This window comes from Cricetulus griseus, chromosome 2 (assembly GCF_003668045.3).
Source record: "Cricetulus griseus strain 17A/GY chromosome 2, alternate assembly CriGri-PICRH-1.0, whole genome shotgun sequence".
Classification (NCBI taxonomy): domain Eukaryota; kingdom Metazoa; phylum Chordata; class Mammalia; order Rodentia; family Cricetidae; genus Cricetulus; species Cricetulus griseus.
The window spans coordinates 201,917,335-201,930,180 of record NC_048595.1 but is presented as its reverse complement, the minus strand read 5'-3'; the positions used below and the strand labels follow the sequence as shown (position 1 = coordinate 201,930,180).

The following is a 12,846-nucleotide window of genomic DNA, read 5'->3' as shown; positions in this document are numbered from 1 at the left end:
AAAATCTTTTTAGGCTATTGTTTATAAAGGAAAGCAGTGTAAGGAATCCAAGTTTAACTCTCTGTGTTTCATAATACTTTGGTGTTTTTTGTTTTGTTTTGTTTTGTTTTTTTGCCAATTAAGAATTTGATTTTTTTTTTTTAATGTGCCAGTTAGAGTGATGGCACACACCTTTAGTCCCAAAAGTGCAAGTTAAGGAATTTTCAGAAAAGAACATAGTAATACTTCTTCTTTCATTGTTATGCAATTTCAACTAGTTACTTTATACATACTCCTGAAGCTTAAAATAGTCATAGTTACTTTTAAGACGTACTTTGATATTTTTGTATCTGATGACTCTCCTTTACTGTGCTTCATTTATTTTGTTCTTATTACTAGGGGTGATCCATTCATGCTGCAACAGTCCACAAACCCAGCACCAGGAATTCTGGGACCTCCACCTCCTTCATTTCATCTTGGAGGACCAGCAGTTGGGCCAAGAGGAAATCTGGGTGACTATATGAAATTCATATTGCCTTTTCTAATAACTATAATCACTTTTAATGTAAGTGGAAGTGTCAGAATGTTCATTAAGAAGTTCTTTTAAAGTAACAGTGTGAAAAGACAATCATTTGTAACACCTTCCAAATAGAAAGATGTATTTGAAAGATGTCTTTTTTTTTTTTTTAAACTACCTACCTTGCTTTATAAAGGAAGTTTTTTTGTATGTGTGAACCTTTAAAAAATTGTTTTCCTCTGTACAGGTGCTGGTAATGGGAACCTACAAGGACCAAGACACATGCAAAAAGGCAGAGTGGTCTGTAGTACAGCTATTGCTTTTGTCATTATTGCTGTTGGGGGAGTGTGATTCCATTTAAATGCTTATTAATTAAATGGGGGAGGAATTTCAATGCAGCATTTCTCTGTGTAGCTGGCTATTGTAGATCCGGCTGACTTCGATTCAGACATCCTATCTGCCACTGCCTGGCCTTATTAATACAATTTTAATCACAGTTCTTATAACATGATGGGAATTTTAATTTGAAAACTATTAGTTATGTTATATATGGTGGCATGCACTTAATCCTAGCATTCAGGAGACAGAGGCAAATAAATCTAGATCTCTTGAGTTTGAGGCCACCCGGGGTAACATAATGAAGCCCTATCTTTTTAAAAGAAAAAAGAATTTTTTTTTTTAAATAGTTTATTTTAACTTTATGTGCATTGGTGTGAAGGTGCCAGATCCTGGGGAACTGGAGTTACAGAGAGTCATGAACTGCTATGAAGGTGCTGGGAATTGAACCCAGGTCCTCTGGAAGAGCAGCCATTGCTTTTAACCCTTGAGCCATCTCTCCAGCCCAAGAAATTGTTTTTTAAAGCTGTTATGCTTTTACATGACTGGTAATAGTTAAAAGACCTTATCTTGATAAAATTTTAGGAACTTTAGTATTCATTTGTTGCATAGGTTTCTTTAACAGAATCTGGGTTGGAAAAAAATGGCTCAACAGAAACAACTGAATTTGAATCCTGGGATTGACATGGTAAAAACTACAAGTTGTTCTCTGACCTCCACACTGAATACCTATAACATGTAAATGCCCACACATACTAGGTACATGTAATTTTTAAAAATGAAATAAGTTATCTGTAGAGAGAGCTGGACGTTGGTGGCACACATCTTTAATCCCAGCACTCTTGAGTTCAAGGCCAGTCTGGTCTACAGAGTGAATTTCAGGACAACCTCCAAAACAATACAGAGAAACCCTGTCTTGAAAAGTATCTGTAGAGAGACTGTTTTTGATACTTGACAATAATAACCACCATTTGATTTTTGCTGTTGTTTTAAGAGTTCAGGCATGGTGATGAACACCTTTTTAATCGAATCATCAGGAAGCAGAGGCAGGCTGATCTGGAGTTTTAGGATAACCAGAACCCCACTCTATGAGAGAGGAGAGGAGAGGAGAGGAGAGGAGAGGAGAGAGAGAGAGAGAGAGAGAGAGAGAGAGAGAGAGAGAGAGAGAGAGAGAGAGAGAGAGAGAGAGAGAGAGATTGTTAGAGAGAGAGATTGTTAGAGAGAGAGAGAGAGAGAGAGAGAGAGAGAGAGAGATTGTTAGAAGAGAGAGGGTGAATGAATTTATTCTAGTAACATTTAATATGCTGTGTACTTTAAATTCTCTAGAATGCTCTCTAGAATGCTAAAAGTTATTAACTTAATAACCTTTTCTGGTTGGTTATAGAATAAACATTCTAATGCATATTGGTTTTTTTGCCAACATTTTTTTGTTTTGTATTGGGAATGAAACCTAGGGCCTTGACTGTCAGGCAAGTACTTAACCACTACAGTACAGCCTCTTCCCCCACCCCAACTCTCACCCCCATGTATGTTTAGAGTTTCTCTGGCTGGCCTTAAATGCTGCTGCTGGGAGTCTCAGCTTCCCAAGTAGCTATGTCCCCAGATCTAGCTTCTTTTCTTTTGAAAATGATATATTTTCATCTTAGCCAGATTTGGAAGTGTACATCCTTAATCCTGGCACTGCAAGCAGAACCCTGAGTGAATTCAAGGCCAGCATGGTCTACACAGCGAATTTGAGCACTGTTACACAGAGAAACCCTATCTAGAAAAATGAACAAAAAAATGTTTTGGATGTGTTTTTCCCCCTCCCCCACAGTACTCCCCTCCCTACCCACCCAAATTTGTGCTTGTGTTCTCTCTTGCACACACAAAAGTGAAAAAAACAATTGAAAGACTAATAGGAAAAACAACGTTAAAAAAAAAAAAAACAGAGTTACTCATTAAAAATATGTTAGTGTGGGGCCAGAGATCAATCCTTTGACAGTTAATAACACATACTGCTCCTCTTAGAGGCGATCCAAATTTGGTTTTCAGTCCCTGTGTTTGGTAGCTTGAAATGGTTTCTGATTCCAACTCCAGGGAATTTAATCCTCTTCTGGCCTCCAGGCTGTCAAGTCAGGATACCCACACATACAATAAAATAGATTTTATCTAAAAATTGTGTGTGTGCGCAAATGAGTGGTAGGTATTTAACTCAGGACTTCATGTATACCACATGCTACCTATATACTGTTGTCACTGAAATATATACCTAACACCCTCAAAATGCTTTTAGAAGGACTTTTATTGACATTTTTTTCTTTTCCCTCCAATGGTTAGGAAACCAGCAGAGTTGTTCACATTATGGATTTTCAGCGAGGAAAAAACTTGAGATACCAACTATTGCAACTGGTGGAACCATTTGGAGTCATTTCAAATCATCTGATTTTAAATAAAATTAATGAGGTATGAGTGGGAGTATCAGTTATAGCACTCATATATTAAAGAAATTGAATGGTTTTAGATTAATGGAGAATTTCATGTAGATTTGAAATATCAGAGGAAAAGATATATCCTAATGTTAAGTAGGTTTTTAGTAAGTGTATAGTTTGTGAAACCTAAGATGTCATTGATTATTAAAGATGCTTCCTATTAAATGATTAAGTGCAATAATATAAAACATAAAAATTGGGGTTAACATTTTTAGAAATTTCTTTTTGTGTAATTTTAGGCATTTATTGAAATGGCAACCACAGAAGATGCTCAGGCTGCAGTGGATTATTATACAACCACACCAGCGTTAGTATTTGGCAAGCCAGTGAGAGTGCATTTATCCCAGAAGTATAAGAGAATAAAGGTTAGTCATACCCTTTCATTTGTCCTTAATCTCTAGGTTATATGTAATCAGTTTAATTTATCACTTTTGTATTTGCTAAAAGCTAGACTGTTGATAATAACAGCATGCTTGCCAACCTTTAATTTGACTTTCAATTATTTCCTCTTTTTTTGTTTTTCTTCTTAAGAAACCTGAAGGAAAACCAGACCAGAAGTTTGATCAAAAGCAAGAACTTGGACGTGTGATACATCTCAGCAATTTACCACATTCTGGCTATTCTGACAGTGCTGTCCTCAAGCTTGCTGAGCCTTATGGGAAAATAAAGAATTACATATTGATGAGAATGAAAAGTCAGGTAACACAAATGGGAAGGGTTTTAAGAGATCTAGGACTGATGTCAGTAATTGAAATACATTAGTTTGTGGGATACACACACACACTCGCACACATTTATTTATTTATTTATTTTGCTGTTAGATGCTCATGATCAAGCATAAGTTTTGCAAGTACCAAGTGGAAGGAAAGTAAAGTGTTTTCTCTTGCCATGATAGACAAATACTTTTCCTTTAGAGTTTTCTTCCTAAAGATCTTACACATATACAGACACCCACCTTTGACGATTTAGTTAGTGGTTGTGGGGTTTGTTTTGTTTTTTAAGTAGGATTTTTCTAGATAGCTCTTGCTGGCCTCAAATTAAATATGTAGCTCAGGCTGGCCTCGATCTTGAAACAATCACTTTTCTCTTGGCCTCTAGAATGCCATACTTATAAGCATGAGCTATTGTGACAACCAAATTTAGCAGCTGAATTCACTTAACTTATATTTGAATTTTTTATGTAAAGAATTCAGAGGACCAGGTGAAACTTAGAAATACTAAGCTTGGGGTTCAACCACCAGCAATCCCCAGAATCGGTCAGTAGAGTACTGGATGGATTTTTTTGGTTGTTTGTTTGTTTGTTTGATGCAGAGTGTACAATAGCTCTGCTGAAGATTTCGTGATGTAGAATAGCAGTTTTAGTACAGTTCTGTCAAAAAATAACATTGTTGGTTTTTCTCCCTCCAGGCATTTATTGAGATGGAGACCAGAGAAGATGCAATGGCAATGGTTGACCATTGTCTGAAGAAGGCACTTTGGTTTCAGGGGAGATGTGTTAAAGTTGACTTGTCTGAAAAATATAAAAAACTAGTGCTGAGGGTATGTAGTCCTTAATAGTTTTAGGTGACAAGGTCTAACTGTGTAAGCCAATCTACCCCCAAGCTACTGGATGCAACGGATATTACTGCTTTGGCTTTGTGAACAGCTAAGATGATTCATATGCCTGCCAAAAGACAGAAAAGGTTTCTGTTCATCTTTTGGGGAGGAGAGGGGAAGGATGGACAAGGTTTTGCTAAAAACCCTAGCTGGCCTCAAACTTGCAGAAGACTTGTGTACACTGCTGTCCTTCATGGTATTTATTGGTCTAGTTTAATCATTTTGTACTAAGTACAAGATTTGGGGCTGGAGTTTGGGGTCAGCAGTTAAAAGCACTTGTTGTTGTTCAAAAGGATTAGATTTTGTACCATCCAAGTCATGTGATCTACATCTGCCAGTAACTGTTTTCTGGCCTCTGGGGACCCCTGGACTAAAGTGTCAACACTCACACAGACAGGTAGACACAAATAAATCTTAATGGTTGGAGAGAATGCCTGGTGTTCTTCCAGAGAAACCAGCCATCACCCATATGGCTCAGAACCACTCTTGTTTCTAAGACAGAATCTGACTGTCTTCTAATCTCTATGGGCATCAGGCATGCATGTCATGCACTCAAATACAGGCACATTAGCACAAATAGACAGAAACTTTATAAAAATGCAAAACCATATAAATAAGAGAAATTTGGGCCGGGCATGGTGCATCCACCATTAATTTCTAGTACTTGAAAGCAGAGACATGGATCTCTGAGTTCAAGGCCAGCCTAGGTTCCACATAATGAGAAGCTGCCTCTCCCAAAAACAAACAAACAAAAAACCAAGCTAGGTTGGTGGTGTATGTATGTCTGTGTCTGGCTTCTTGCCTGAGTGTTTTTTACACAAGGTGTGTTTGTAACCCAAACTACTTTGTAGACCAAGCTGGCCTTGAATTCAGAGATGCCTTGAGTGCTAAGTGCAAGCATGCTTGTCCCCCCCCCCCCAAAGCATCTTCTATTTCTCTTAGCTGTTTAAAGTTTATTAGAGTTGTACTATCAAAATGTTTTGTTGCCCACTTAGTTTGGTGATGGAGATGAACTTCTAAATTCTAGGCAGATTTTCTTGGGTGTGGTTGTACAGATTGAGGAATCTAAATTGATTATATAACAGAGGGTTGCAGAATGTTACTTGATTGATATAGTCTACAAGTGGGTAAGATTCTAATATGTTTAATTTCTCAAAACTTTTTTATCTTTTAGATTCCTAACAGAGGCATTGACTTACTGAAAAAAGACAAATCCCGGTAATTTCATTTTACGTATGTCTGTATATTACATAATAATTACTAGTCTTTTTGCTATGCCAGAGCAACTTCAGAAAAGAACAGAACTTGGCTTACAAGTTCAGAGATATAGTTCATCATGGGTAGGAAATAATGGCAAAAAAGAATTTGAGGAAATTGGTCACATTGCATCTGTAGTCAGAACATACTGAAAGATAATGCTTCCATTCAGTGTACTTTCTCCTTTTTATTCAATCAGGGACTCCAGGTAGTTCATGTAATGGTTTCACCCACATTTAGGATAGATTTTAGCTTCTGCTGACCTGATCTAAAATCTTATGAAATTGACAATCAGTATTAACCATTCATACTGACATTAGGCTTTTATTTTGCAACTCGGTGAACCAAGTGTGCATCTGTCTTATTTCAGAAAAAGATCCTATTCTCCAGACGGAAAAGAATCCCCAAGTGATAAGAAGTCCAAGACTGATGGTTCACAGAAGACTGAGAGTCCAGCTGAGGGTAAAGAACAAGAAGAAAAGTCAGGCGAAGATGGTGAAAAAGACACTAAGGATGACCAGGCAGAACAGGAACCCAGTATGCTTCTTGAGTCTGAAGATGAGCTGCTTGTGGATGAGGAAGAAGCAGCAGCTCTCCTAGAAAGTGGTAGTTCAGTGGGTGATGAGACTGACCTTGCTAATTTAGGGGATGTGTCGTCCGATGGAAAAAAGGAGCCTTCAGATAAAGCTGTGAAAAAAGATGCAAGTGCTTCAGCAGCATCCAAGAAAAAACTTAAAAAGGTAAATTTTTCATTTATGTTTAAATTAGAACACTAGGTCAGATCAATTTTTCTTTTTTTTTTTTCCCTCAAAACAGAGGTACAATTAAAACATTTAAAAAGGAAACTACAATAGAAACATTTCCTTATAGCTACAGGAAAAAATAGTCAACTTTTAAAGAAAACATAACTAAAGTACAAGAAAGACTTTTGAAGTACATAAGCTCTTTTGTCTTACAGTGGTAATTATTAAGTTCTGGTATGTTTGTTAAGACATATTTATGTAATCTCAGTACTTATGGAGGTTGGGGAAATAGACTTAGAAGTTTGAGGTTCAGCTCTGCAAATAGTGAGACTCAGACAACTACAAAGATAGTGTTACAAAACTGGGGGCGGGGGTGCATGCCAGTAATCCCAGCACCTGGGAGACAGAGGCAAGTGTGGATCTCTTTTGGGGTCAAGGCCAGCCTGGGCTACAGAATGAGTTCTAGGACGTTTAGGGCTGTTATACAGAGAAACCCTGTCTCAAAAAAGAAAAACAACAAAAAGATAGGGTTGTGAGTTTGAAATTGAGTGACTCAAGTTACTTTAACCATTTAAAAGTTGGTTTTGAGTGCCAGATTCAATTGCACATGCATAACTCCAGGAAAGCAGTAGAGGCATGCATATCTCTGGGAATTCCAATCCAGACAGGCCAGGGATACATCCTGGCTCAAAAGCCTTATTTAAAGTAAAGAAAGAAGCCAGTCGTTGGTGGTGCACTCCTTTAATCCCAGCCTGGTCTACAAGAGGTAGTTCCAGGACAGCCTCCAAAGCCACAGAGAAACACTATCTTGAAACAACCAAAAAAAAAAAGGAAGGGTGAATGGATGAACAAATATTTTTGAGGCCTGCATAGATGGCTCAGCAGTCCTGTGTTTTTTTTTTTTTTTTTTTTTTTTTTTAACCAACTCATGAAGTCTTGAGAGTGGACCATGAGGTTTTTTGTTGGTTTTGTTTAAGATTTATTTATTAAGCATGGAATGTTCTGTCTGCATATATCCCTGCACCCCAGAAGAGGGCACCAGATCTCATTACAGATGGTTGTGAGCCACCATGTGTTTACTGGGAATTGAACTCAGGACCTCTGGAAGAGCAACCAGTGCTCTTAAGCTCTGAGCCATCTCCCCAGCTCTGCAATCCTGTTTTTACAGAAGATGTAGGTTCAGTTCCTCTCACATACATCAGGTAGCTTAAAACATCTGACTCTAGTTCTAGGGATCTATTGCCCTCTTCTAGCCTCCTCAAGCACCTGTATGCACATGATACACAGAAACTCAAATGCACACACCTATACACATTACAAAAAAATTAGTAAAAGCATTTTTTTAAAGATTTTTTTTCCTATTTGAAAAATAAATTGAGTTTAGATAGTTTTTAGTGGCTTGAGGGGAATTTCATTAGAAAATGAAGGCTAGAGATGTTACCTACTGTAGAGTGTTTGCTTATCATTCAGAATCCCCAGCATTACACACAAACTACATAGTGGCACACATCTGTGGTCCCAGCTCTCAGAGACAGGGAAGCGGAATCAGAAGTTCAAGGTCATCCTTACTTGTGTAGGAGCTTGAAGTAGCCATGAGGTACATGAAACCTTCTTAACCAAAAACAATAGGAATGACAACCAAGAATGCCCTCTAGCCTTCATGTTGGTGTGCACAAAATAATAACTAAAGATGCCTTAATACTATCTCACATCAAGGTTAGATATTAAAATGTTGCCTTTAATCCCAGCGCTAGCAAGGCAGAGGCAGTCAGATCTCTTTTGAGTTTGAGGACAAGTCTGGTCTACAGAGCGAGTTCCAGGATAGCCAGGGCTACACAGAGAAACTCTGTCTCAAAAAACCAAACAAAAAGATTAATATCTGTCTTTGTAGCCCCTTCAGTCATTCTTCTTTTCCTTTAAGGTATCAAAAAATTAGTTTCTGTCATTTCTATTGATTGATTCTGCTATTCCCAAGCTAGTATTTAGGTTTTGATGACTTGGTCACATAAGTTTTAGTTTTTCTGCCTAGAAAAAATATAATTGTAATATTTCCCTTATAAGACCTAATGACTTACTTGAACTCGTAATTTTTTTTCTAAGCTCTCTTTAGTTCTTACAGTAACTATAGTTAGTAGGTGCTATTATTATCCCCATTCTATATAGATTTAAGAAATTACACTTGAAGAATTTTAGTATCTTGTCCTAGTTTATGACTCTGTTTTTGTTTTTTGAGACAGGGTTTCTCTGTATTCCTTTGAGCCTGTCCTGGAACTCACTCTGTAAATCAGACTGGCCTTGAACTCACAGAGATCCACCTGCTTCTGCCTCCCAAGTGCCCGGATTAAAGGCAAGCGCCACCATCGCCCAGCCCTAGTTCATAACTCTTTGTCAGAACAATAGCTTAAAACTTGTTGATCTATTCCAAAATTGTTAAACCATTTCACTATCTCAAGCTGCTCTAAAAGAAAGTTGTATGTTAGAAATTGTCATTTCAGAGAACATTACTCAGTGAATTTAAGCAAGTAAGTTCTTTAACTCATTTTTTAGCACATTTGTCTAAAAAAGTATAAAATAAGAAATTTTTATTTAAGAGTGCTGAGTATAGACCCTTGTGCTTGACAAAGCTTAAACAGGCTCTCTACCACTGAGTCACAACCTCAGCAGAATATAAGTACTTTTTTAAAAAGCCTTTTTTGAGTCTTTTTTGTTTTTTAATGATTATTTTTATTTTATGTGCATTAGTGTTTTGACTGCATATGTCTGTGTGAGGGCATCAGATTCCCTGGACCTGAAATTACAGACAGTTGTAAGCTGCTGTCATGATTCTGGGAATTGAGCCCAGATTCTCCCAGAAGAGCAGTCACACCTTTTTTAGGGGGGTGCTGGGGTTCAAGACAGGGTTTCTCTGTGACTTTGGAGGCTGTCCTAGAATTAACCCTTGTAGAACAAAGCCTGGTGCAGTCACAACTCTTAACCACTGTGCCATCTCCAGCCTGAATACAAATACACTTTGATCTAATATTTTCTTAGATGAAAGTGAAGTGTTGATTTTAGTGGATGAAGCTTGGTGGATTTGTTTTTCTAGGGGTCAAACTAAAGGCAACACATTGAAAGAAAACACTTCTTCACTGAGTAACAACCCTAACCCCCATTATTTAACGTTATATGATTAGCTAAATTGGCCACAACTTGTAATCTTCCTACTGGCCATCCTGCTGCTTCTTCTAGTGTAGTCAGTAAATCTGTTTCCTTAAAAGAAAAACAAAAACTTAGTTCTTTTTCAAGTCAGTGAGTCTAGGGCTTATATGTGCCAGGAAAGTATACCATCTGTGAGTTGCATTCTTAACCCAAGAAAAAGCTATATTGAGATAATGAATAAATGCAAAGACAAGTAGGAAAGAGAAACTGAGGGATTATGATATCTAGTTTCTGGCAGGACTATATAATAGTAAGAGCCTGTCTCAAAAAAAAAAAAAAAAGAGAAACAATATCCTTTTCCCTTAAGTATGAAAAAATCAAAGGGATCCTGCAAGATTATTCTTGCAGAGCAAATTTGCTTTTCTTAACAGCATCATTTCCCATGGAGTAGGGAAGGTTTTGTTACTCTAGATGAGGTTGGTGATGAAGATTCCACACTTCAAAAACTTTGTAAGTCAGTCGTGACATTTTAATCTCTTGGCTAAAATGATGGTTTGTTTGAAATTAGGTGGACAAGATGGAGGAACTTGATCAAGAAAATGAAGCTGCCTTGGAAAATGGAATTAAAAATGAGGAAAATACAGAACCAGGTGCTGAATCTGCTGAGAATGCTGATGATTCAAACAAAGACACAAGTGAAAATTCAGATGGCCAAAATGATGAAAACAAGGAGGACTATACAATTCCAGATGAGTATAGAATTGGACCATATCAGCCTAATGTTCCTGTTGGTGAGCATTAAAGACTTTCTTCTTCCCCTCTCTTTTCTCCCAACAAATTTGTTAAAATAAGATTTGAAGGTTAGTCTTATTTATATAAGCTTAGATAGTGTGTAAAGTTATTTTCTGTCTCTCTCCACCCATTAATTTGTGAACTTAACACTGACATATTGCTCTATTTTCCTCTTCCATCTGTCTCCTAATTTTGTATTATGTTGCCATTCCACTATGTTCTCTTCTCATTCTGATTTCTAAAATTACACATTGTTTTTCTTTGGGTTTGTTATATTCTTGTCTTCCATTTTAAGAGTAGAGATAGATAGGACCTCGAACATCAGTTAAGTAAAAAGAAAGAGTAATATGCTATTGTTTTTAGCTTAGGCCATACTGAGCTTTTCACAAATATGTTGTTTGATTCAAATTTTATTGACAGGAAAAAAGATTTGAGACTACTATGTACAATTTAAGTTTACTTAATTTGTAAGAATGTATGTTTGTGTTTCTAGGTATAGACTATGTGATACCTAAAACAGGGTTTTACTGTAAGCTGTGTTCACTCTTTTATACAAATGAAGAAGTTGCAAAGAATACTCATTGCAGCAGCCTTCCTCATTATCAGAAATTAAAGGTAAGGCTGAATATAACAGGAGATTTATGAAAACTAATGGTTTATGAAAATAAATGAGATACATAAGTAAAATGTATGTGTGCCCTTGGACCCATCATAATGTATTATCTCAGAGAAATTTTTCTTTAATTTCCTGGACTTCAAGGAATTTAATGGGTTCTACAAACTTTTTTGTTTGTTTGTTTGTTTGTTTGTTTTTGTTTTTCCAGAGAGGGTTTCTCTGTGTAGCTTTGGAGCCTATCCTGGCACTCGCTCTGGAGACCAGGCTGGCCTTGAACTCACAGAGATCCTCCTGCCTCTGCCTCCCGAATGCTGGGATTAAAGGCGTGCGCCGCCAACGCCCTGCGGGTTCTACAAACTTTTGAGCCTCTTTTCACTCAAATAACACCAGATTTAGTGATGTATACCCATAATTCTTAGACTTGTGAGATGGAATTAGGAGGATCAGTAGCTCAATGCCATCCTGAGCTGTGTAGTGAATTGGGAAGAATTAAAATAAGTTATAAAACCGGGCGGGTGACAAACGCCTTTAATCCCAGCACTCTGTGAGTTCAAGACCAGCCTGGTGTACAAGAGCTTGTTCCAGCACAGCCTCCAAAGCCACAGAGAAACCCTATCTCAAGGTGCCCCCCCCCCAAAAAAAAAAAAGTAATAAATTATAATCCCAATGCTGGTATACTTAACAATACTGTGTTGTTATATTGGGAGGGCTTGGGAGATGGCTCAGTGGTAAATCTGCTTGCTGTAAAATCAAGAGGACTGCTCCCAAGAATGCCAGATCGAGGAGGTTTGGACTATAATTCTGTTAAAGGTGGAAATGGAGCAAGCTGGCTAGTGAAACCAGCTTTATCAGCGAGGTCTGGGTTTGATTGAGAGACCCTGCTTCAATGAATAAGGTTGAAGGGCAATCAAGGATGATTCCTGATGTCAATCATACATAGGCTTAAGTATGTGTGTACCCATTTACACAGGAAAGGAAAAAAACATTAATTTATCTCAAGGATAGAGATGCAGATCAGTAGAGCTCTTGGTAGTATGTATAAGGGCCTGGTTGTGAGTCAGTAAGAACAAATAGAATTGTTATTTGGCTTATGTTTCATGGGGCCTCATCCAAATCTGAAGTTGCTAACACTTCTAATCCCAAGTTTTTCAAACAAGAAACCTAATAATTATCTCATATTTTATGTGTTGACTCGTGGATAAAGGTAGCCTTGAATTTTGAAAGCAATTTTAGTTATTGCTTATATGTGTTGCTTTCAAATGTAACTTATTACAGCCTACACGTCTCTTACCATTATGGATATAAGAAAAGAATGGTGGTTATTACCAGTCCTGGCTGCAATTTATTTTGGGAGGAGGATGAGTATTGCTTCATTCATACTAGAAATTCTCTATTTGGATT

General features: G+C 37.4%; 1 protein-coding gene across 3 annotated transcripts in view; it reads left to right on the top strand.

Annotated features, from left to right (window-relative positions):
• Matr3 (matrin 3) overlaps positions 1 to 12,846 on the top strand; it is a 40,209-nt gene that overhangs the window by 25,230 nt on the left and 2,133 nt on the right. For all 3 annotated transcript variants that reach the window (XM_027400750.2, XM_027400752.2, XM_027400749.2), the window contains 10 exons: positions 379 to 491; positions 744 to 796; positions 3,152 to 3,277; positions 3,543 to 3,668; positions 3,835 to 4,002; positions 4,711 to 4,842; positions 6,074 to 6,117; positions 6,527 to 6,896; positions 10,606 to 10,828; positions 11,323 to 11,444. In XM_027400750.2, coding sequence (XP_027256551.1) covers positions 379 to 491; positions 744 to 796; positions 3,152 to 3,277; positions 3,543 to 3,668; positions 3,835 to 4,002; positions 4,711 to 4,842; positions 6,074 to 6,117; positions 6,527 to 6,896; positions 10,606 to 10,828; positions 11,323 to 11,444 — 1,477 coding nt within the window. The remainder of the gene's footprint in view (positions 1 to 378; positions 492 to 743; positions 797 to 3,151; positions 3,278 to 3,542; positions 3,669 to 3,834; positions 4,003 to 4,710; positions 4,843 to 6,073; positions 6,118 to 6,526; positions 6,897 to 10,605; positions 10,829 to 11,322; positions 11,445 to 12,846) is intronic.